The sequence below is a fragment of the Lissotriton helveticus genome, chromosome 1_1, assembly GCF_964261635.1.
Source record: "Lissotriton helveticus chromosome 1_1, aLisHel1.1, whole genome shotgun sequence".
Classification (NCBI taxonomy): Eukaryota; Metazoa; Chordata; class Amphibia; order Caudata; family Salamandridae; genus Lissotriton; species Lissotriton helveticus.
In genome coordinates this window covers 1,002,692,943-1,002,719,292 of record NC_136057.1, presented here as the reverse complement: position 1 = coordinate 1,002,719,292, position 26,350 = coordinate 1,002,692,943, and the positions used below count along the sequence as shown (strand labels likewise).

Sequence of the window (26,350 nt, the reverse complement as noted above, 5' to 3'; positions counted from 1 at the left end):
CACTTAAATGTGCTACATGTGTTATTCAAGGTGGGTTGCCCTTGATAGCCCTTCAGAAGCTACCTTTACAAGATGGCCGACATCGACACGGTTGTCGTTGCTCTTTTTCGATGCCAGGAACTCTGTGGTTACATCCATTCGCTCTGTCTGAAAACTGCGGCTGCTAGAGGTACCGCGATATCTGGAATCGATTATTTTGTACTGGTTACCCTGACGTTCCCAGGTTGCTTTGAAAAAACGCTTCCTTCTATTTGGCAAGGCTAAGTAAGGCGGACAATGATTGGCAAGGCTGGAACTCTTCGTCCCAGCCTACCCGGCTCTGCTCAGTAAAAGGGGCGTGTTAAAGCAGCAGCACCGGGGATGAACGGGCGGTCCGGGCGGGTGAGGTTCGCGAGGAGGCGAGCTATGGACCCTGGCGGAGAGGGCATTGGCCAGCTGGTGCGTTTCGTCAGGCTATGTGGGAGGCCGCATCTTGGTCCGCCAGGTAAGGGTTAGCGTTGATGAGAAATTCCCTGGGTCGAGAAGGGAAGGAGTGGTGGGTTACGGTCAAGTAGTTGAGGTTGACAGGTGACCAGTAAGCCTGAGAGGTGGATGCTCTACACACTTATACGTACACTAGACGCTTCAGGATACTGCACTTCGAGTCCTGAGGCACTTGGGTGGGATCGGACAACTTACAGGTGTGAGAAGGGTTCGCACTGCTGTCAAGTGCCCCCCCTCCCTTTAAAGTGGGCAGCATCCAGCGGTAGGAGTCAGTTGAAGGAAGATCACGGGTGTTGAGAGAGAGAGGGTTGTCATATGCCACGCAGAACACTGCCGATGAGTCAGGCCGAAGGGATGCAAGAATCTATGTGTTTATTAATGAGTCTGCACCTGTGGCTCTCAGGTGTTGGTGAGGCAGCGCCTCGCGTGAAGAGGTCAGATTAGGAGACGGTGTAATGGCAGATGAGGGTTAAGGGCCTAAATAGAGAAGGTTTCAATATATGCGGCCTGTACAATGGCAACATCGGTGGCATGTGATGTTTGTTGGGTTGGTGGTACTTACTTGGTGTGTTATTTAGGGCTGTTTGTGGTATATAGGTAACCTGTGACTAGGTAACCAGGAGACCATTGGTGTTCTGGAATGTAGTGGTTGAGGTGGCATTTGGAGTGTTTACTGGATGCCACACACTTGCACTCCAATAAATTGCTTTCCTACCAAGAAGTAATGTGTCTCTACTCTACAAATTTGGCGACGAGGATGGGATTGCCCCGAACATGAACTAGGACAGAGGTTCCAGGCGTCATCATGAGGCGAACTAGGTGGTGAGCAGGTGAAGGTTGTGTGAGAGTGCAGTAGTGACCTGATAAGGAGTTCAGAGCTTCAGGCAATGTCTGGTGCCAGTCGCTTCCAGTCCTGACCCGACGCTGTGGGGTAGGTGTTGACGGCGGTGACCGCGCACAATACAAGTACCTATTCCAAAGGTGCCGGTTCCACGGAAGCTGACTACTGGGGCACCCCAGGGAATTTCTTAGGGTCGCAACACTTACGGCGGGACCAATTGGCCTGCACATATACTGACCACAAGACATAAGGTTGTATATTGCTTTTCACTGTGTGTAGCACAGTTTCACTTAAGGTCCTGACGAATTGCTTAGAATGCAAGAAACATGTTGACCTGATCAAAGGGTCGCAGATATTTCACTGTATCATTGTACCAGTGCATATCTCCCCTCCCACATTTTTTAACCAAGATAGCCAACCACATTAATAAAATTCACAGTGGATCGACTAATCTTTCAACTCGCACTCACCTCAACACAATCACTTGCGATAAATTTTACCCTCTTACACACATGCAAAATATGGCAGGAACAAAAGATCTCTGGTAAAGAGCCCCTTCGCGGGTATCTGTCGGACATTGCAGCGCCAGTCTGAGGAGGAGCAGAACCCATATGATGAAGCATGACACCTAGCTTGCTGGGTGCGTGAGGGTTTTAGTTCCAAAAAGGGAATTTTCCCTCCCTTTTTTTCTCTTCCCTTTGCTTCCACTCTCGCCTCACACTGCTTCCCTCTCCACACTTCCACCGGGGAACTTTGTACCCTTCTTGTGTTATAAATGTCTGGCGCCAGCCCCTAGTGCACCACGAAACGAGGCAGCGTGCACTGCAAGACAAGGAGGCGAACATACCAACGTTTTTGGGGAAACCGGAGTGGTGAGATTGTGTGAGCCTCCCTACTGGCAGGGCTCGCTTGCCATCACTCGCACACCCAGTCCCCGTGATGAGGAAGCGCATGCGTGAGACTTGCAGTTAATATTGATAAATGCACGAGTGTGCTGTGATGCCGATGTCCGGGGGTGGGGGGCCATTTTAGTCAAACCTGGGATACTGCTAAGTCCATGGGCGATGCCATTTTGGCAATGTTGTAGTAGTTCCTGGGTGTGCTTGTCGGTGATGCGCTCACCAATTAAATATTGCCTCACTACTAGAAGTAAAAGCACAGTAGCAAGTATCACGTATCGTAAGTGCACTGTGCGCATCTACAGTGACACGCACACCATGGGAGGTAATATCGGACCATTTAATTGAAGGTGCACTTGAAAGGCGCAATGTGGGAAGCAATAACAATTGAAGGGAGCAATAATTGAGCTGCTTTTATAATTATTGAGACACCTGGTTGGGATCAATATCATGTGGAACCTCCTTTGATCAGACAAGTGCTTGCTGTATCGCGGGAAGTGCTCAAGCAGGTAGTTGTTTATCGTGCACTTTTGCAATGACACCTACGCGTCCTCCAGTAGATACTTGAGCATTGTGTGTGGTGACATGCACACCTCATCATGCTTGGTGTAAGGCACTGTGATTGTAGTTAGTTCAAGTGAAGCATATACAGTTCTTATAGAAGATACTGTGAAGAAAGCGTGTGCATGAATCTACGGTGATCCGTACACCTGAGGAAGGGGCACACATCCTATGACTTGAGTAGTAATAATTAAAATTGTACTGGTTAGTCATATGCACGCCTTCTATTGAGCATACCAACTGCAGATAGGTGTGTGTGTGTGTGTGTGTGTGTGGCTGAATCCGGTTTTAGAGTATTGATTAGCAATTGGTTAATAGATATTCGTATAGGAGATGAGTATGCAGAACTTCGACTTTACTCCACCCTTACCTTTTCTTTCTTGCCCTGTGAAACCCCAGAATAAAAGGAAAGTGGAATTGGAAAGACTATTTTATTTATTACATATCTACTATTGAGGAAGAGAATGGTGAAGACTTTACCTCCACTAGGAAGAAAAAGATATTACATAGCTTGGGTCCTGAGTGCTTACAAGAATACAGTCAGATGGAAATTAAAACAAGGGCTGATGTGGGCGCGGATGTATTTAAAAAGGCGCTATAAGACTTAGACATTTACTACCAACCGACGGTATGTGCAGCCATAGACCAATATAATTTTTTCCAAAGGAAACCGTCAATAACTGAAACAGTAGAAGATTATGTGACTGCACAAAAAAAAATTGCAATAACTTGAAAATTCAGATCTTTGTATTACTAACTGATGTGGTACAAAATTGTTGTGCATTCAAACTACTCTGGTATCCAGGAAAAATTGTGGGGGTGCGCTGCTTAATGAGATTATTGCTATCGTAAAAAAAAAAGCTAATATGTCGAAACAATGTGCTAAAGCTGCATTGAAGAGCGGGGTGGAGGCTGAATCTGTGTGCAAAGTAACCAATGCTAGAGAGGATAAGAGGAAGAATGGGAAGTAGAGCGGGAAAAGCCCTGTGTGACAACAGAAGGATAAAGTGAAATTTGACAAGCACGACAAACTGCCAGTGTGTTAAAAGTGTGGGAAGATAGGGCATGTAGCCAGAGATAAAGTTTGTCCTGCCACAAGGTCAGAGTGTTCGTATTGTGGGATCACTAGTCATTTTGCCACAGTTTGCAAGAAGGGCAAGGATTTGGTAAAATGTGAAAGTGAAATCAATAATAATCAAGATGTAGTGAGTGAGTGGTTGTGTGATGAGGGCATCCTAAGCATTGAGAACGCGGTTCTGGATGTCAATGAAGTAGCTAAAAAGAAACCCTCTTGCAAAAAGACCGTTGGTCGGGTGGATTCTGGGTCACTGTACACTATTGTACAACATTCCATGTGGCAGGATAAGTTTGCAAGTGTTTTGAGTGACCAACTGAATTCTACTTACATGGGTGAAAAGATCCTCCATCTCTCCCCACCCCCTTCCCCTTGGTTGGTTATAGATATGTCTGATTCAAATTTAGGGGAAGGAAATCACAAGGCAAGCTATATGTAGCGAAAAGGGGCCCTTTCGTACTTGAGTGGATGGATCAGAGAGCTTTTAGCCTTCGCCCCCATCATCAGTGACCAGGTTTTGTTGCTTTGGAGAGCCAGTAATTTCTATGGAAAAAATGCTGAAATTGTTTTCCGGCGTGTTTTCAGGCAAGGTTGGGAAATTGAGTAGTTTTGTTCCTAAAATAATACTAAAGGAGGGTACTGCCCCCGTATGCCATAAAGTCTGGAGCATACCTCTGGGTGTGAAAGGATTTTAAGAGAAGGATAAGGTTTTGAGAATGGTGAATACATTCATTACAAAAGGTTGGACAGATAAGATTGCATTACATGTAGCTTGTAAGAAATTATGGCAGTTTAAGGATGAGTTATCTCTTAGTGATTTAGGTTACACTCTTAGAGGGGACAGAGTTGTACCTCCTAAGGGTTAAGGCAAAAATGTTAGGAAGAAGTCATGAGGGGGGATCTAGGAATAGTTAAACTAAAGAGAAGGGTGAATACGTTGTATTGGTGGCCAGGCATTGACGTTGACTCAGATAATTGAGCCAGCACCAAACTTACTTCTCACAAACAAGGCAGAATCTGTTTTTCGACCATCCCTTGGAAATAGGAAATGTCCAGAGAATCCATGGGAAGACATTCTAGGACCCATTTTGGATGTATGCTGGGTACCTAAACACGTGCTCGTTGTCATTGACCATTATTGACAGTAGCCAGAGTTTGAAGGTTGTGATGTGGTGGATGCTAATGCTGTAGTTTCTTTCCTAGAAAATACATTTTTAAGAGAGAAAATGGACTTAGGAATTCCAAGTGACCATGGACTGCAATTTATTGCTGAGAAATGCGTGGAATCTTATTTCGGAACGGTAACCAGGGGAAATCTGCTCCAGTTTATCATCCTTCAGGAAATTCTACTGTAGAACTCTTTAATAGGGTGATAATGGGTAGTGTGCAAGCTGCCATCAATGCAGGTCAAGATAAGGAGTTAAGTAGCATAGTTTGGGCTTCTACGGAGTCACACCAACTTTGACTGAATACAGTTCCTTCAGCATTATGAGAGGGAGAGCACTCTGGGCTAGAAAAATCCACTAGCTATGGCAAGCCAGATTTAATCAGAACGAGCTATTTTAGGGCCCACTTGTCCGTTATGGCAAGCTGCTAAGAGTTTGTCGTGCTTGCTCACAAAGTGAACGAGCAATAAAGCTGCCCTTTTAAATCTTGTTATCTTGTCACATTTGCTTGGGTTTCAGAGACGGAGGTCAGAAGTCAGTATGTCTTCTTACATGTGCTTTTCTCTCTGTGACTGAAGTTAAAGGATTTTGTAAAGTGAACTGTGACACAATCTCGCTGTGCAAAGCATCTGAAATGAAAGGCTGTAAGATTTCAGGCTTTTTTTTCTAACAACACTGTAATAGCTAATAAATGAACTGTTCAAACATTTCAAATATAATTTTCTAACTATGAAGACACATGTTTGTTTTTCTTTGGGGAAAAAAAAGATTTTTATAGGATCAAAACCAATCAGAAAACTTTACTTGATGTTCACATTTTAAATATTTTTTGCTGGGATCCAATTTCCAACCATTGTTTATGTGCTATATAGTTTTAACAGTAATCTACATGTTAGTGGGAAAGGTTTGTGGCCATTTCAATAGAAAATTTGCTATCTGTAAAGGACATTGCACTACCACATCATGCTTTAGTAATATATCTATGAAAAGTGAGCTTTTGAACATGAATTGGGAAATATTCCTGATCCTTCCCAGAAAGGCACTTCTGCCTTACTGTTGACCAAAGGTACATTTTCAGTCTGCTCATTGGGATTTTGCAATAATTAAGACAAAAAAATGAGACCACTATCTGGTTATACTTCAGTTAACATGCTTCTGTTAGTAATTGTAGCCAATATCTTGTTAAGCCCAGTGCTCCTTTCTGTTAGTTCACATCATGTAGAGGATATTTGCATGGTCCACATTCTGTCATTGCTGTTGCCTTGCCTTTGGGCCTGTAGCAGGACTGCAACCAGAACTGTGACAAATGCTTGTCCTGCCTCACTTTTCATCACATAAGTCACAGAGTTCTGAGAGAACACATGCAGGGGTGTCTGTGTAAAGGAGAGCTATGCCCAATTTGCCAAGCACCCTGAGTAGCTGGCACTGAACCTCTCGAAGAATGTTAAGTGCAACTTGAGTTATCATCCCTCTATTCCCGCTCTATGAGTAGATGAACTTGATTGGTATGTATTTTACTTATCTTTGTCGCCAGTTGTTGGCTGTGGTGAATGTATAAGGCAGTTGAACTTATTTTGTGCAAGAGGTAGTGGGTGATGAGCTTTGGCATGTGGCTGCATAATACAGTGAGCTAATTATTTATTTATTTATAAAGTTTTATATAGCGCGAACTTGTTCCCGAAGGATATCAGAGCGCTTTACAGTTTGAGGCAAAGGAAACAAATCAGAACATTAGTCTAGCATTGATAAGTTTACTCCTCTCCAAATCGGAATGGTTGTTTGTTAGAAATGGGGGGTCTCTAGTTGGCAATGGCTGGCCACTGTCCAAGTGAGGATCCTTCTTCCTTAGTCCGAGTAAGGGGGCTACACCCTTTGATAACCCCTGCTCAACCCTGTGGTAACGTAGCATGAGCAGCTAGGCTTATCTCCGAGGCAGTGTATAAGACTAGAGATGGGGAAAATAGTTTTGAACAATGCATTTGTGGGGTTTGAAGTTCCTTAAAGATTCAGTTTGAGGGGGATGAGGGTTGACCCTCTGTGAGGAAAAAAGGAATACAACGAGACAATTCAACTTAAACATTTCTGTGGCTCTAAATTGAGGTCTTTTATTAAAGAAAATACAATTTCAAGCAGTTTTTGAATTCTAGTCTTACGTTTTTAATTAATGATGTTTGCTAAATATAATTTTCCAAAAAGGGGGCACTGGCAACATTGATGTACAGACCACAATTCACACTTGGCCCCAGTTAAACCCTAGTAAGGGTTCAATTTTGTTTTATCTGCATGGGTGTAGAGGAGGCTTTTGCCTGTTGTGGAATGAAGAGGATCCCAGTGAAAAATCAGTTAACCCGGGAAATGTAACTAGCCCCCCCCCCCCGGGGGGGGGGGGTCCGATGGAGTCCCAGATTGCAAGTGTGGCCCAAGTAACTAAAGAAATGGAAAGGGTTTGTTACTCAATTGAAGATAAAACTTCTTTGATCGGGGTGGGTTAGGCCAGGCATCAAATTATCTAACAGATTGATATGAATTCAGCTAAGATCTTGCGATCCAGGTTGAGTAAAGAGATTAGTCTGTAGGAGGACAAAGTGCCAGGTCTTTTCCCAGTTTGGCTATGTGATACAGGCTTTTGTTGGGTGCAGGGAGGCACCCTTGCTTGTGTTCAGATCATTAAAACGGCGTTTAAGATGGGAAGGAGCTGGGGAGCAAACCACTTATTTTAAAAAAACGTAAAACTAAAGTGTGGTAAACCCATCTAGACCTGGTAGTGTTTTAGTATTGTTGCTTCCAAAATAGCTGAAACCTAGATTTGACCTGTTATCCCTTCCATAAAAGGATTAATTTGGGTAGAGCAAATGGTGCTTTAGAGGGGTTGAGATGTCTAATTGGCCCCAGTATCTCCACAGCAGTAATGAGTTCATGTAACATAGTAGATGTTCTAGGTTAGAGTTTAGGGAGTGCAATAGAGTCTAGATATGTGGGCCACACTTCCGGAGGACTTTGCTGTATTTAAAGCTTGATAAACGGCCTGGAGTTTGTTCTCTAGTGCTGTGTGTGGAGTGCCAATGTCCTGTCTAACCTTACCGATGTGTCAGAATGCCTGGTATCTTCTGAATGTATGTGCTAATATGGTACTTGGTTTCTGTCCTCCTTCGTCGAAACACACCCACATTCTAGTAAGTATATAGTTGGCTCTGTCTAATTCTAAAGTGCGAAGTTGGCCTCTGAGCGCCATGACGTTTCTCCAGATCTTATTAGAGATATCCTTTTATGTTGCTGTTAAGAGTTTTATTTAGTCTGCAGGTAAATGGGCCCTGGTCAGCTTGTGCATATGCATAAGCCGGGTGCCCTCTTTGATAAAGGTTCCCATAATAACTGCTTTTAGAGAGTTCAAGATCGCCCTGTCTCAACCCCTTTCAGTGGACCACTGGGCAAGCAGGAGTTACAGGGTGATCCAGCGGGACACCAACCTGCGGACAAGTGTCTCTAAAATACACACACTCTGGCCCATAAGCCACTCTCAATTACAAAATCCTGTCGATGAAACCGCGCTGGAGATCAATTTAGGGCTTTTGTAAATGTCCGATTTGCCTAACGAATTTAACCTATTTAATTACTAAGCCCTTCCTTACACATGGATCTATTTTAGTTGATTAGATATAGGTAATTAATTACAGAAATTATTCACCTGGTTTATTCATTAAATGACCACAGACTCCGTTTCAATTTAAAGTTTTATCTGAAATATCTTATTGAATCAAATACAGATTACAGTGTTAACTCCATCATCCTGAAGAGGTAAGATTCAGGTACCTTAATTAGACTATACATTTATACCTCAGGAGAGAAAGGCTCATAGACAAAATACAGATTATATTTACCTAGGATGGTGCAAGATCAGAACCTTCTGGCCAAGAGTTTGAGCCCCTCAAAAAATAACAGGTAACGGGTTCAGGACCGGATTAGGACAGGACAGGTCACCTCTTTTGGATTTAATGCCAACGTCAAACCCCTCTCTGATGCTAGATTCCCTCCTCGATTTCTTCCGCAAAACTCCTTCCTAGTTCCCTCGCCTCCTCGATTTTTCTTCAGAAAATCACGTTCCTAATTTTATTTGTAGAAAATTCTAAGTCTGCTTTCAGGTAATTTGTCAGCATTCGGACTCCATCTCTATCTCTCAGCATTCTGGCAGCAATCTGGCTACTTCATTTAACGTACTATCCCAATTATACCTTTTTGGTGGCATGGTCCACCCCTAAATGTTTCAAACTTGTGTAAATTGTGAATTCTGATTGGACAAGCCAAGGGGATGATCATCACACCATACTAAATGTATTACTTTTTCTTAAGAGCATTGTCATATGTTCCCGCCCATTAATTAGTTTCACCCAAGCTTTATTCCCACCCGTTTTCATATTACTTTTTAACATTGTATAACATTTATACATTTGTTCATTGAGTCTTCAGGATGTTCCGTCATCTTTCAGACTATGAGCAAAGATCGTCCTTGATCGAGTTCCAAGACTTGAGATCACAACTCCGGGGTTGTTTCTAATGCACCTGCGCGCACTACCCACGTGGTTATTAGCCTCGTTTCTCATCTTTTGGCCCATTTATGAACTAACAGAGAAATCAAAAAGACAAGACGCTAGTTAAAAAAAAAAAATGGTTTCATTGTATAACACTTATTTCTACTCTAATCCCATTTAATAAAAATAATTCTTTATGCATTAGTACTTGGTATAAAATACATTTTAGTTTCAAGCAGAGCAGATGCTTAGCATGCGAGTTCTGAAGCGGCCATTTTCGGTATTAGTGTGCAGAAGCAAAGCTTTTCCTCCAAGCGTTATGACATCATGCAACTGGCGCATGCGCAATTCAATTCCCGCGTTTTTTTAGCGGCCATTTTAGTCTCGTTCAGTTTACTTGTTAGTAGACACATAGGCAATCTTCCCCTTCTACATTGTGTACGGATTTTGTGTAAATTAGTATCACAAACATTTATTAGTACTTTATTATGATTTTATGAGCGGATTCTTCCAGCAAGTTGCTTGCAAGCAAATCCTTGCTCCAGCAAGGGTCCAACTGCAAAGTTTTGAGGGGGCCAAGGGCGGTTGGGCTTCTTTACCTACTATGGTGTAAAGTAAAATATCCAGGAATCAGGTAAGAAATAAAGTTTTATTCCAGCAGTTGCACAGCGCAACCGCTAAGTTGGATGACGAGGTAAAAACTGCCACATCAAGAACATGGAACACAAGAAGTACACGCAGGTACTTGGTTATGGTTCCAGTGAAATAAATAATAAAGTAAAACCAAGAATGTAACTCATCTTATCCCTACAGAAACAGAAGAATTAAAGAGAATAAAAGGAAAATACAGAAAAGATTGACAAAAATCTGGCAGGTAATACAATTGGTTGTAGTTACTTTTAACTCTGGAAGCTATAGACTGAGAAGAATGTAAACTCTGCTGAACATCTCCATGATGATTCTTGCATGACTTTAGAAATTTACACCTGGCAACTCTTCTCATGTTCCTAACTCTTCCACCTGGAGTAATAACTGAATTTTTACACACTTTGACAATTTTAATAGGGTTACTAAATTTGAGAGTACCTTTGCATGGAAAACCAGATTTTTTTGATTCTTAATACACTCTCCCAACTCGAAATTAGGAACTTTCACATTCATGTTATAATCAAATAACGCATTCATCTTGTCCTGTTTAATCTCCACACGTATAGCAACTTGACCAACGTCAATATGATCAACATCTTTGTTAATTTTTTTGACCCACCAAGGACATATGTCTGTTATGGGATCCCTCCCTTTGAGAAGTTTGAAGGGACTTCAGAAAACTGAATGAGGTGTAACATGGTACATCCACAACCTTTTTCTCACAACATCTCTCCAAGAGTCACCTGACCTACAAGCAAATTCAATACCCTTTAAGAACACGATTAAATCATTTAACTTGACCATTTTCTCTTGTTTCATTACGAGAAGTAGTCAGATGCTTAATACCACACTTACAAAGAAAATTCTTCATTTCTTGTGAAATGAGCTGAACTCCATTGTCTGTAACTAGTATTTTAGGAGAACCCTCTTGTGCAAAAACCTCTTTAAAGAATGAAATGATGACTTGGGTGGTAGCATTCGCGACAAACTTTACTTCTGGCCATTTTGAGTGGTAATCTATCATCACTAAGGCAAAACAAGCATTGTAGGGAAGATGATTAAATGGACCAGAAATATTGAATGCCACTTTCTGCCATGGAAACTCAGGCCAGGTAACAGGTTTAGGGAGAGCAGAAGAAACTCTAAGCATCTTATCACTGCTTATACATTAAGGACACTCCCTAACAGTTCTATCAACTACTTTGTCAAGCTCAGGCCACCAAAAATTCGCCCTGATGAGACGTTTCATAGAGGACATACCTAAATGTCCTTAGTGTGCAAGAGCCAACATTTTCCCTTGTAAGGAGACAGGAGGAATCCTCTTTTTCCCTTTAAAAAGTAGACTACCAATTGCTTCAATTTCTGTTGATACTTGACAGAAAGGAGCAAAGTCTGCTGTGGTACTTTTATCCTTGGGCCAACATTTTTCTTAACAATCAAATATAAATTGAGAGACCGTATCCTTCTCCATTTCAGACATCCATTCAGATTCAGACAACCCAATAAACTCATCTGAAACAAAGTCTTTAACTGTAGTCACCATGTCTACATCTTGTTCTTCTAAACTCGAACTCCCATCAGAACAAGGTAATCTAGAAAGGAAATCCGCAGTAACATTACTCTTCCCAGGAACATACATTACTTCGAAATCCTATTCTTGTAGTTTGGAAGTGAGGCGGGCACTACGAGCAGTAGAATTCCATCCACCACCAGGAGATAAAATGGCAACAAGCAGTTCTTGTTGCCATTTTATTCCCCCATACATAGTTGCGAAAATGATCTACCGCCCAGATTCACGCCAATAACTCTCCCTCAATGACAGCATATTTTCTTTCCGTAGCAGACCAGGTCCTGGAGGTGAAAGCAACACACCATTCTTCTCTGCCTGAGCATTGACTCAAAACACCTCCTAGCCCACAACAGCTGGCATCAACAGTAATTATGCACTTTTTGTTAAGAGAAAAAGATTTTAAGGTGGGAGCATTTACAATCTCATTTTTAATCAGTTGAAAAGCTGCTTCATGTCTGTCAGACCATACAAAATCAGAAGATTTGCTAGTTCGTTCCCTGAGAGGCTCCATTTTGGTGGCAACATTCTGAATGAACTTGCTATAATATTCGCATAATCCAGCGAAAGAGAGAAGTTTCTCTATGTTGTCTGGTGAAGGTGCTTTCACAATGGCTTCAACTAAAGACTTCTTAGACACTACACCTTCACCAGAAAGAGTGTGGCCTAAATATTCTACTGACTTGCGGAAGAACTTGTATTTCTTAGATTTAAGCGTTAACCCACTCTCACTGGTCGTTCTCATTTTTTAGAAAAAATAAGAATGTCATCCTGGAAGCATTTGACGAACATACTGACATCTTTAGAGATGTGGTACATAGCTCTCTGAAAAACAGAGGCCGCCGATGCTAATCCAAAAAGGCATCCTTTTGAACTGGAATAGGCCATGGGGAATAATAAAGGCTGTGAAATGTTTAGAATCTTCTTTTAACTCAATTTGGTGGTATGCAGAGCGGAGATCAAGAGTAGAAAATATGCACGCACCTTCTAACATACACACCATCTCGTTAATATTCGGCAGAGGATGACAGTCCGTAATTAAATTTGCATTCAACGCTCTCATGTCTACACATAGCCTAATACTTTTATCAGGTTTTTGTGCGAAAACAATGGGCGAAAACCATTCTGAAGATTCAATCTCTTCGATAATACCTCCTTTGACCATCTCATCTAACATTGATCTATGTTCTGCTCTAATGCTGATTGGCACTCCTCTAAGTTTTTGTTTGACCGGAACTGAGTTTTCTCTGACTTTTATCCTGTGGCTGAAACCCTTGAGTTTACCTAGTTTTTCAGTGAACACATGAAGAAACGGTAAGGTAAATTTCTCCACATCGTCATCAGTAATAGTAAAATTTTTAGCTGCTTCTTCTGTGTGCACAGATTTCATCATATTGTTACAAGAGGAAATATTATCTTTTACATCCATTTCTTTACAACATGTAAAATTGATATTTGTATAGCGCACTACTCACCCGCAAGGGTCTCAAGGCGCTTGTACGAATACCGCTGTGGAATCCATCCTGGCTTTCCCTGTGCGGTGTCCACTCCTGGGCACCCTCACAAGGTGGAGGCCAGGCATCCTTAGCGTTGTGGGGGCCGTTGTGGAGATTAAGCAAGCTATTGCCCAGAGTTGCAGAGTGGGACTCCATGATTGGAATAGGCACCGAGGCGAGAATTATCAGGTCCGTGGAATTTTGAGCCCAAGACCTGCCGAGGTGGGGAATTGAACCCTGGTCCCTGGCTAGACCTCTGCATCATGGTCTGCCGCTCTAACCATTGAGCCACACATGTAATGGCAATGTCAGAGACAGGTTCTTTATCTCTGGGATTTAACTTGATACCAAGTTTTGCTTGATCCTGCCATCCTAGCACATTTACTCCATTGAATGCTACATAGAGTTTGATCAAAGCATTAGTACCTATGAACTCAATCAGAACTTCTTTAAAACCTATGAAATCAATGTAAAAGCCATCAAAGTTCTGTGCAACTGTGTCCGGTTTGCATAAACTCGTAGTATCAATTAAACTTCCAAACATTTCCGAACCATATTGTCTTGTGATTTATAGTCCACGGTGATCCAGAGTCTGCCATCAGTTCAAGATTCTTTCCTAAAATACAAACCATACACTTTGGTGGACCAAAATTGTCAGCTAGTGTCATATCAAAAGAGTTGTGAATGGAAACTACAATACCTGACTCTAATTTGGAATGGATATCCTCATGAGAAGGTTATGAGAGGTAGTAGAAATGTTACCTTTTGAGTAATTGGATGATGACACAGGAGAAAAATTCCTTTTAGTATAAGTGTCCTTGCACATCTTAGAAAAATGTCCTACACATCCACATTTACTACACTCGTTCCCAATGGCAGGACATCTTGGAAAAGAAGCAATGTGACCTGGGTTGCCACACCTACAGCAATAAAAACTTTTGGAATTAATCTGACTTTTTAAGCTAGAATTACACATAGCCTTTGAGGCGCTAGTAGAATGTGAATTATTGGAAGTAACACTATTTATTATGCCCGAATCTGAAGAATTGGGTGTCGCATTATTATTTTTTAAATTCTCTTTATTAACCAGCTCCATAAAATAGCACATCAGTCCGCATCGGAAGTTCATTGGCTAATGCAAACAGAGTCCATCATAAAATCGCATCAATGCCATAGCAAAGGCGCCCCTGATACCACAGGAATAAAACAGCCCTCTTACAAGCCAATCTCCACAGTTCTCACCCTCCCCATCCCTCCGAATCCATAGTGTGTCCATCGTGATTAACAGCAGCAGTCTGATTTGCTTAGAGGGGGCAGGGTAACTCGTAACATCATCATTAACAGAGCATACAATAAGGACAGACCCGTTAGCATACGTTCTCATTAAGCAGGTGTAGACAGACTAGGTATCCATCAAGTCCCCCTGTATTGCCTCCATGCCGCCCACACTTTCTCCCTCTTCTTGGGGCACCCTCAGCTTTTATATATAACTTTCTCAGCTCGTTGGCACCAGTCCAGGTCCCGCTCCCATTCCTCCACCGTCGGCAATAGATCACTTCCCCATAATCTAGCTATATTTCTCTTGGCCACCATACTTGCCAGAGGCAGCCATACCTTGTCCCATTTCGGCCTAGTGATGTCGCTCGTCACACCCAGGATATGCCATCTAGTTTCCAGCGAGACCTCTGCGCCCACCACTTCCGACATGATGCCTGCCAGTCTGGACCAGTATGCCCGGACTTTGGTGCAATCCCACAAAATGTGGAAGAAGGTGCCCTCTTCTCCACAGCCCCTTATGCAGAACCGGGAATCCACATATCCTATCCTGTATTGTATCGGGCGTGGGGTGTATGACCGGTGTAGGATGCGCAACTGAACTAGTCTAAACCTGGCGCGTATCTCCACCTCCCTGGGACACTGTAAGGCTTCACCCCAGTCGTCGTCCTCTAGCAGCCCAATGTCTGAATCCCACTTTTCTCGCAGAGGTCCCAGTGGGTCCGGAAGGTTATTTATGAGCTTTTTATACGTGAGGGAGATAGGCTACTGATGAACTCCATGATTGATAAATTTATCTTCTAGCGGGGCATACTCAGGTAGTTGTTCCCCCGTCTCATGTGCTCATGTAGAGCATGCCTAAGCTGCTGGTAATGCAAAAACTCTCCACTCCCCATTTGAAATTCTGTCTGCAGGGTCGCAAAGGCCACCAAACCCCCCCCCTTTTTCCAGATATCCCCCAGCACATCAATACCAATTAGGCTCCATTGACGAAGGCCCTGTAATTTCGCAACCTCCGGGAGGAAATTCCCAGCCCACAATGGGGTTTGTGCCGTGAGTTTCGCCTCCCATCTCAGTAGTTTCGTCGCCCGCTTCCTCACCTCTACCACCACTGCTGTTTGGGGTGGCAAGGGCCGACCGCGCCTGCCCTTAGTATATAGAGCCGCTAAGTAAGTACCACTACTGAGTACCATACGGTCCACCCTATATGCTGGCTCTTCCAGCGGGGCAAACACCCACCAATTGATATTGATCTGTTGCGTCGCCCAGTAATAGAGGCGGATATCCGGGACGGCAAGCCCACCCTCATAGGGCCCCGCTGTAGCTTCTTAAGAGCTATTCTCGGGCGACCCCCCCCCCCCCCCACTCCATAGTAAGGAGCGCTGCTCAGATTCGATCGTTCTAAAAACATGTTCCGGGACCGGAAAGGGCGTGCTTTGCAGAACATATATCAGCCGGGGAAGGGCCATCATTTTAAATAAAACTTCACGCCCCATCATGGAGAGCGGAAGGGTCTTTCAATGCTCCACATCCCCGTGTAGCTGCTCTAGTTGCGCCGACACGTTCAGGCGTAGGAATTCTATGTCTGACCTTGTGACCCATATTCCCAGATATCGGAATATCTCCTTCCAGACCAGGCCCCTACAGTCTTCAGTTAACTGCGGCTGTGGCCCCGCCAGTACATGACCCAGGGATTTGTCCCAGTTAATGCTATACCCGGAGCATTCACCGAACGCGCTTAGGATTGCCATCCGCCTCTGGATGGAGGCGGCCGGTCGCTGCACGTATAGTAAAATGTCATCCGCATATAACGATATGCGCTCCTCCCAGGTCTATACCCCATACCCTGGTGTCCACCGTATCCAGTGTGCCAGCGGTTCTAGCGCTAAAGCGAATAGGGTCGGAGAAAGTGGACAGCCCTGCCTTGTGCCCCGGCCTAACTGGAATTCCCTAGACAGTGCGCCATTGACTCGGACCCTCGCAAGTGGCTTGGTATACAACAGCCTCACCCAGGAACGAAAGTTGTCTCCAAAGCCCAGTTTCTCCAATACCGCATACATGTACTGCCACTCCATGCTATCGAAAGCCATGTGGGCATCGAGGGATAGTAGGGCCGCCGGTATATCGGGCCGTGTAGACACAGCCTGCAGCACGCCAAACAGGCGTCGCAGATTCAGTTGCGTGCTTCTATGAGGCATGTGCCAGGATCTTCCCGAGAACCTTCGTTTCGTAGTTAAGAAGGGATACGGGCCTGTATGAGCTGCACTTGTCCTGCTGTTTCCCGGCTTTATGAATGACTACAATCGTTGCTGATCTTAGATCCCTCGGAAGCTTCCCATCCTGTTTGGCCTCGGTGAACATTCGCAACTTGTGGGGTGCGATTCTACTTGAGACACACCCAAACGCCTCAGCTGGGAACCCATTAGGACCTGGCGCCTTCCCTACCTGTAAATCTCCCATGGCATCTTCCACCTCTTTAAATGTAATGTCAGACTCCAAGATGTCCCTATCTGCCTGATCCAAAGTAGGCAACTGTAGGGGGGCCAGGAAATCCCGGCAGTCCTGCTCTCTCCTGGTAGTTTTCGACCGATTTACTGCCTCATAATATAGCGCAAACTCCTCCGCTATGCCCTTGCTCGTGACTTGCACAGTCCCGTCCGTCAGTCTAATCCCTGGTACCCAGTTACGTTCCCTATCCAGGGCTCGACAAATCCACTCGCCCGCTCGTATTTGCGAGGGAGAATGGATGAGGTCGATCTATTTTGAGGAAAGGGCGAGTAGGAAGTCAAACTAACTTTTGTCCTCTGTTTTTGAAAACAGAGCAAAAGTGACAAGATAACACGATTTAAAGGCATTTTTATTGCTCACAAAGGGAATGAGCAATAAAGATGCCTTTAAATCTTGTTATCTTGTCACTTTTGCTCCGTTTTCAGAGACGGAGGTCAAGTGGTTGCAGTCAGGTCGAGGGGATTTTCCATGGTACTAGACCTGCAGGACTAGTACCATTTTTTGGATTTGTCGAGCCCTGCTATCCCTCTTCTCCAGCCAGGCTATCATCTTATTGGCCTTATCCCTCAAATCATACACTCGCCTCCGGGTGGCTAGGTCACGTGATCTTGCCTGGTCAGCAAGTACGTCTGTCAGTTCTTTTTCTAGGAGTCGCAGTCTGTACCGCCGAACTTGTTCCTGCTCTAGAGATTCCCCCCCTGCATCCTCTAAGGCATGAAGCTCCTGCTGTAATCTGTCAATTTGGACATTTTTGTCCTTGCGCCGTTTTCCTACCTCCGCCTGTACAAAATCCCTAGCTAAAGTTTTATATGCCTCCCACTGTTCCATGAGATCTGACGGAGCCTACATTTTCCGCGAAATATTGGTCCACCCGCTCCCGGAACTTCTCCTGAAATTCCTGATCCTTGAATAGAAACGTGTCAAACCGGGGGGGGGGGGGGGAAGGGGGACGGTTAGTCCACTCTTGCTCAGGACCTCTCAGTTGTACCCCCCCCCCCTCCGGAGAGTGGTCAGATTTCCCCCTGGCCTTATGATACCCACCCTGAAAGAGGCCCATACATTCTGTGTGAATATATAGTCGATCTTGGATCCTGAGCCGTGAGCTGCGGATATGTGTGTATTGCCAGACGTGGGGGTTATGTGACATCCATAGATCCACCAGACCCAAAGCATGCACAAAATCCCAGAGGTGACGCGTCTTCCCCCCCCCCCCCCACCCCCTCCCCCAATGGTATGGCCTGTGACCTATCAATGTCCCTGGCAATGACCTTGTTCATATCTCCCCCCTAAGAGCAGTATCCCAGTTGGCATATCTAAGAGTAGTTTACCAATGTCGAGGAGAGTGACACTGTGCAGCCTTGGGGGAATGTAAAGCGGACAAAGGTTCAGCGTCCGGCCCTCCCATTGTGTCGACAGTGCTGCGTAGCGCCCCAATGGGTCTAACCATTGCTGCCCAATTATAAGCGACAGGGAATTTTGAATAAGTATCCCCACTCCTCTGGAGCCTGTGGTAAATCCGGCATGAGCCCGCAGCGTGTAGCCAAATCTGTTAAGGGCCTTCCAATGGTTTCCAAGCAGATGAGTTTCCTGGAGCAGGACAATATCTGGGGCATGTCTGTGAAGGTATTGAAGTTTCATGGTGCGTTTAGTCTTGTTTTGCAGGCCACTAATATTCCAAGGCAAGATATTGACTTGTTGCGCCCTTGGTGTATGCATCATAGATTGTGATGTATTCTTATAGGTTCTGTATCGATCCCCCTATTCCTGACCCTGTTCTGGTTAACAAGTTAACTAGCAGCCATCCCATGATGCAGAAACCGTTATCTGATTAAGCCACACTACGGCACAGGAACGTGTTATCTGATTAGGTCATAACGCTTGCCATCTAATTAGACAAGCGATATTCCTCCAGCCCCTGATCAGGCATACGGAGTTCTCAAAACAAATCAAACCTATGACAACCTGGGAAAAACCCTGCGGCCATTGTTTTGATTTCATCGAGAACTTCAGCAAAAGAATGTGCTAACGACCAAGTCGTATGACATCCTTATTGACGTATCTATGTCCATCCTTACGTCAATCTCGGCACCTTACAGGTATAAATATTACCGGTATTGCCTTAAGCAAACACACGCGGTGGTGACGAGATCGGAGCAGCCAGACTTGCCGAAGCCCAGAGCAGAGCAGACCCCGCTGGCGCAGCCCCGCCTTCCTGACGCGCTGAGAACGAGACGCTGCTTTCTCCTGCCGAGAAATCCAGCTCCGGCGCTTCCGGGTAGCCCTCGCAGGCAGCCTGGAATATCGAGACCAGAGACGAGAGATACCATCCCTCATTCATCCTAGATTCAAGGTACAGAACTGAATAACCCCTTGCAGAGAATTCTTGAGTCAGTCACTTGGCAAAACAAACTTAACTTAAACTGCTACTTTCTATTCCCGCCCACGTATTAGGCTTAGGTCAGGTACACCGGGGTAGGCGTAGTTAGAAACACCAGTTGAGTACGATTAGTCAAATGTATATGTGTATGTATCTATTTTATCCATTTTAAACCACCTTATGGCTTAGAAACCATATAAATGTTTTTACAGTATTATTTTATACTTCTGCTTTTATTGTATGCACTTTACTTAACCATAAGTATTGCGATAATATCGATCCATTTCTCTTGTATGAGAAAAGAGACTGATCAATAAATAACATCTTTTATTGAACACGCCCGTCTCTTCCTTTTCTCTACAATCTGGTGAGACTAAGAATGCACGTACTGACTGAGTAAAATAAGTTGTCTTTTGTTTTCACACAACTCTAGAGATACACTCTTGATTAGGGGAGAGCAAAGTTGTCATGTTCTATGGTTGTCAGAAACTAAATCCCTTCTTGTCTATCCAGGGAGGTTCAACTCCTCCTTGCCTATTCGAGAAAGTTTCTAGTGAACTCTGAGCTAGCTGGCAAACCCAAAACTTTAAGTCTAATATCGACAATAGAAGACCTAGTTAACGTCTGGTCTAGGCCTATACTATTGAAGGTATTATTCCAATGCGCAGAGCCTATTGGGATAATAGGAACTACACTGCATGGCGCCCAAACGTTTGGAAAGGCGATAAAACTAACGCAAGACATTAGAGTAACTCAGTCGTGCTTTTTCACTCAGACCCCTCTTTTCCCATAATACTCCAAAGACGTCTGGAGTGGGTGAAAGGTCATATCCGCCAAACCTCGCAGGAGGAAACTCCTATGTATGGTTCTAGGTTTAGTCAACGTTGAAGGATACACTGTTCCAAAATATTGTGCATCTAATCTTTGTTTCCATAAGAAACCTGATCTGCAAACAAACAAAATAACCTTCCTGACAGTAGAATGTCAGACACTGAAGAAGAAAGAGAGATAGCTAGAGTAGCAGCTGAACTCGTAGCAGCTGATAATACTATGCAAGAAGCAGACCCGGATATAATACTCATCCCGGTCAACAAAAGGAAATCTATAACTTTAAAACTTATAGAAAATGGACTGACACCTAGAGGTGGCACAGTCATATTCGTAATAGAGGCACACGAATATCGGCAGACAGAGGTATTCTATTCATGGATACACTTTCCAGCAGCAAATGCTGTAACAAAGGTCTTCCACTATTACAAAACAGAGGAACCTCCTGATGAATACACTCCTTTTGAGGAGGTGGAAGTACCACTTAAATTTCAAGAGCACGCGCTCTTGTTTAATGGCGCCCTAAAACACAACAATCACATCACCAGGCTCGGTCCATTAGGTAGACCAGGAGCAACGTGGCCGGTCCTAGCCGGATACACACCACATCCAGACATCGAAAGAATGTCTGCAGCAGATCTTCTAATACAACTAAAACAATTAATAAAAGTACATAGACAATTAGTCCAATATGTAATGCGGATTTCAACAATCCAACCAGCAATTTAAAATTCCACAGCTGACCCCTCATCAGGGGAACACAAATAAAATTACACCACAGAACATACAGTCCTGCCTAGGTAAAGTACCAGCTAAAAGGGAACAAATACCATTCTGGTTAGCACAAAAAATCACCCAAATAGAGGCGGTGTTTCCAGACACCACCCCTGTGGATAAACACAGGATTCTGACTATCTGTCTTCCAATGGGAATCGCACCACATGTGGAGGACTGTGACACTTGGGGTACAGTCTTTGCTTCCATTTACACAAAAACGCATGGTGTTCCATCCATTTCGGTAATACCAGATGTGCTAAAACAAATTCAAGACGAATACGGTCCAGAACCCGCTTTAACTCTTGGTATGAAATTACTGAAAGACTTCAAGCAGGTCTCGGCTATATTACTAGCCAATATAAAGGGAGAAGCAGCAAACGTGGCGATCCGCCAAAGATTAAAAGAAACAGATATAGCAGACCAACCAGCTGAAATTGCCAGAATTATAGAAAAATCCTATGAGGAACTAGGTAGAGATAGTTTAGGTGGAATACCAGTAAAACCCCAACTGATTGAAAGTCCTGAAAAAATATTTATTAAAAATAATCTAAACAGTCAAAAGAAGAACTGGGATGGAAACAAACAATCCAATCCAAAAGAAAAGAAATTCCAGTCCAGAGGAAGGTTTCCTCGGCGGAGAGAAAGATCTCCGGACCAAGGACCCAAGTCTCCCCAAAGGGAGCCCTCTGTGAAAAAATACAACCTTAGAAATAGGGATAATATAAAGAAACCGGATAGATATCAAGATTTTGATACACGTCCCTCTCAATCTTTTCAGACTTCCTCGCAGAAATCGGAAAGAAGAGGACGATCGGAACCCAGGGAAGGGCACGTCAAGTCCAAAGACAAGGAACCTGCTCATCCAAATAAGAAATTACAATTTCCAAAAAAGAAGGTAGCCAGTATTAAAGTAGTTAACAATGCCGAGAATACTGAGGACACAACTGAAAAACGGAGAATGGGCTCAGACAATGCTAGACAGCGCAGCAGAAGTGAGCATAGCTCGCAAAGTCCTTATGAATCATCTGGAGACAGTGGACACGAATGAATATCTTCAAGTGGAAACTGCAGACACCAGAGTTAGCAAACCTCACAAAATATATGAAATAACTTTACGTATAGAAGGGGATAAGACTAGAAAAATAAGGGGACTATTTTGGGATAATCTCTCCAAGGGCTATGACATCCTTCTAGCTGAAAAAGACTGGCCACCAGAGTTTGTCAGGGACTGCCCTCATGGCGAAGAAATAATTATGCCTGCCTTCTCAAATCATATCCCAATTCATAAAAAATACACACTTGCTAGAAAGTGGGCAGTAGCTCAAGCTCCTGCTTTATATAAAAATCACGTAGGATGGGATGAGGACTCTCCTCCTCCCAAAATCCAGTTAAAATCACAACCTACTGCACAAAGACAGTACCCAATTAAGCAAGAAGCTAAAAAACAGGTAAAAGAAATCCTAGATCAATTAGAATACCAGGGGGTGATTGAAACTTGCACCTCACAAATGAACAACCCTTTGTTTCCTGTCTCCAAACCAGACAATTCATATCGTCTAGTTTTGGATTACAGACACCTTAACTCATGTTGCAAAACTTTTGCAGTGCAAAACTCGCATAGTGCAGCGCTAATGAATAACATAGTGCGCAAAAAATACAAAACAACATTAGACATCTCTAATGGATTCTTTTGTCAAAATATAGCACCAGAGAGCAGATATTTGTCCGCGTTCTCAATAAATGGCGCTCAAAAACAATTCTGTTGGTTACCCCAAGGGTTCAAGAACAGCCCAGGATTATTCTCAGCGAGAGTAACAGAGTTACTACAAACATATGATGACGAAGCATTATCGTATGTCGACGACATATACCTAACAGATGATGACTTGGAGACTCACTTGAAGAGAGTGAACGCCATAATACTTGGGTTCGCAGCAGAGGGTTACAAATTCAACTTTAAAAAATCTAGAATTGCCCATCTAACAGTCCTGTTCTTAGGATATGAATTATCAAGTGAAGGCAAAAGCCTGGCTGACAATTTCCTAGAGAAATGTGCCGTACTCCAAGCACCTAGAACACTAAAAAACCTACAGTCAATTCTAGGCTTCCTAAATTTCGGAAGAACATACATTGCAAATTACGCAGAAAGGGTCAAGCCCCTTTATGATCTAATAAAACCAGATTTTAAAAGAACAAATTGGACTCAAAAACACACAGAAATTCTGAGATCCTTACAAAGTGACATGTTAATAAAAACAAAATTAGAAACACGTGATAACACACGCAATCTTGTGATTCGAGTCATCCCAGGAAGATGCGGATTCACATACCTGACCTCTAACGAGGGAGAAAAGGTACCAATTGCATTCAAATCACACTTGTACACAGAAGCTGAAAAGAAATTCAGCATTAAAGAAAACATTGTTCATGCAGTTCAAACCGCAATAGCTAGAGAAAAAGATAAAGCTGACGGTAGACACATCACAGTCAGAACAGCAGAATCAGCCTTTGAGGCATTAACAACACCGTGTAATTTACCAACAACAGCATTGAATCCGGAATGGATACAATGGGTGAATTCAATTACAACGGACAAAGTAAAATACTACTTTGATCCAGAATTAAAAGAATTGAAAAATCTAGAATATGAAAGAACATTCCCTCTGCCAATCGACATTCTGCCCTTACGACAGTACGCTTGTGTAATCTATACAGACGGACATGCTCAACCCTCCGTTTGGGGAGAACAAGCATACAACCCCACATGTGAGATTACAAAAGAAGTGTGGCGCGGAGATAAACTAAGACCTCTATTAACAAAAACCCACTCAGTAGAAACCAATTCAGAACAACAGACTGAAATAATAGCATTGAAAATGGCGCTAGATAATGCAGATCGCGAATTCCCGACACTTATAGTGTCCGATTCGTATTACTGCGTCAAATCATATAACAGCGATTTGCAGAAATGGATTCAAAACGGTTACAAAGATGACACAGGTGCAACAATAAAGCAAAAACTGCTTTGGGAACAAATAGTTCTTTTACAGAAAGAACTACCAAAGACTCACGTGACACACTCACGGAGTCATCAGCGTGATGGCGTTCACGTTGCAGGGAATTCATTGGCTAAGACAGCCACAGCGGTAGCAACTAAATCGGCTTCCGTAGCTAGAAAAAAGCGTACAATGAAATAAATTGACGGTGAAACAGTGCTGGCGGTAAAAACGTCATCAAAAGGTGACTGCTCAGCGCTACCGGTCAACTATCCACTCAATTATACATACATAATCAATGCAAACTCCGTCCCTTTTGCTCGAATCCCTGGAGTGGGGGATAGAGTAATTCCAAACATGGACAGGAGAACTTTGTTAATTGCAGACGCACATATGGGCGAGGGTCTCAGACACCTCAAACTAAAAGATTCTCTGGAAGAACTACAATCAGTGTACTGGTGGCCAGGCATGAGCCTGCAGCATCACATTTTTGTAAAAAAATGCCCGGACTGCAACAGAGATCGCAGTGGCGAGAGAAACGGTATACTACCGTGGCGTTTCACTCCAGAAAGGATCAGCAGTAAAAAGCAAAGCGTCCGATTAACATATACAGGCTAGTTTCCACTTATAATGTAGATCCCCAGCACTCGGCTGACGTCTGGACTGTTATACAAAGATTTGCGAGTCTAAATGGCATATATGCTAGGAGCATGCTACGTTTGACCAATGTTTTCACTTTAGCCCTCAAGCTTGTGGGGAAGCACGGCCAAATGAGCATAGCGATGCGGGATTCTTCTCACTTCCTTCCTGAGGGATACGGGATGGTGTAAAGAAAAAACCAAGGCATAAAGCTATCTATAACAGAAAGGATATTAGGTTCGGGAGCTGGGTGGGTCAAACATCTAATAAGTGTCCAACGTAGTCTAAATAACCTGCCAAGAAATTCTCTGAAGGGATTCAGTCCGTACGAATTATTGTTTGGAACTAGGATGTTAGTCTTAGATCTTGACAGTCAGACTTCAGTGGTAAAGGAAAAAAGCTTTGATATCAAAGATCGTTTGGCTATTTTGCAGGACTTAAACAAAACAAGAAAAGACCTGAGCAACATAAAGTTGAAACAGCAGCCAACAACCACTGAAGAACCACCACCTGTCCCAGCAAGACCTGTCTGGATTCCAAAAGTCGGGGATCTAGTCAGAGAAAAGATCGCGGTAAAGAAGGAATTTGGGCCTTCTTACAGAAAAGCAGTTCCTGTCTTGTCTATCAACGGGACAAGATCAGTTGTACTACCGCCACTTGCTGGTAAAATGGAGAACCGAGTTGTATCCATCGACCTGGTAAAACCACAATCATGTGGCCGATAACAAACAGTAGGCCAAGTGGACTCCCGATAAGTAGTAGAACACCAAGATTTGCTACCAATACAGAGGTCCAAACTAAGAGGCTAATCACATTCGAAACGCCTACAGAAGAACAACAAGGACTATGCAACAATGCATTGGAACTTAAACCTCTGAAAACCCAAATAAAAAGATTTAGTAGAGACACACCAACCTACAATGAAGTAACAAACGAATATGCAAGAAACAGTAATCCTGAAGCAATTGGAACAATTGACAGAACTGCATCCGGCTACTTCATAAACTTCGATGATTCCTCTGAAGACCTAAGTGAATCAAAAACACAGCCATCAACAAAAACCTTTAAAGATAAAGCTAAAGAACTTTTGAAACCGCTCAAAGAAACATATCTGATTTCTCCATGGATTGAATTTTGGGTGGGCTTTGGTGCATTTATCCTCATACTTTGGCTCATCATGGTACTAACTTTGGGACGCTTCATTGAGGGAAAATATGCTAAAATGGACACAGCAAGTCAGAAAATCAACTTGATCCTCAAGCCACACACATCTTCACACGTCGAGAAAAGAGAACTTTCTTCAGTCAACTTCACAGCCAATCCTATACCGGGTGGGGTAGCATGGGACAATACTGACTACGAAATTTATGGTCCGGTTGAGATCCTGAAATATCCACACCAAATTAAGATCTCGTTGAGTGACTTTGTAAAAACAAGCTCATTTGCTGATGATTGGGACTTTGAAAGTATAAATAATATGATGTCTGACTTAGTGATGTCTGCTAAATTTACCAAACATGATTATTTGCAGGGTTCGACTAATTATGATAGTATGTACTGTTACAACCACTATGGTAACCATTTTCTACATAAATCTGCACAACCTAGAAATGTTTTAAATTATAATCAATGGGAACATTGTGCAACCCCTCCAAAAGGAAGCTCAAGAACCTTTTACGACAAATATT

General features: G+C 43.4%; 1 protein-coding gene across 2 annotated transcripts in view; it reads left to right on the top strand.

Annotated features, from left to right (window-relative positions):
- The first annotated feature begins 207 nt into the window (after positions 1-207).
- KLHDC10 (kelch domain containing 10) overlaps positions 208-26,350 on the top strand; it is a 291,780-nt gene continuing 265,637 nt past the window's right edge. The window contains exon 1 of one of the 2 annotated variants that reach the window (XM_078677593.1): positions 208-484. In XM_078677593.1, the coding sequence (XP_078533719.1) occupies positions 361-484 (124 nt within the window). In that variant the 5' untranslated portion in view covers positions 208-360. The remainder of the gene's footprint in view (positions 485-26,350) is intronic. The other variant, XM_078677592.1, reaches the window with a different exon arrangement.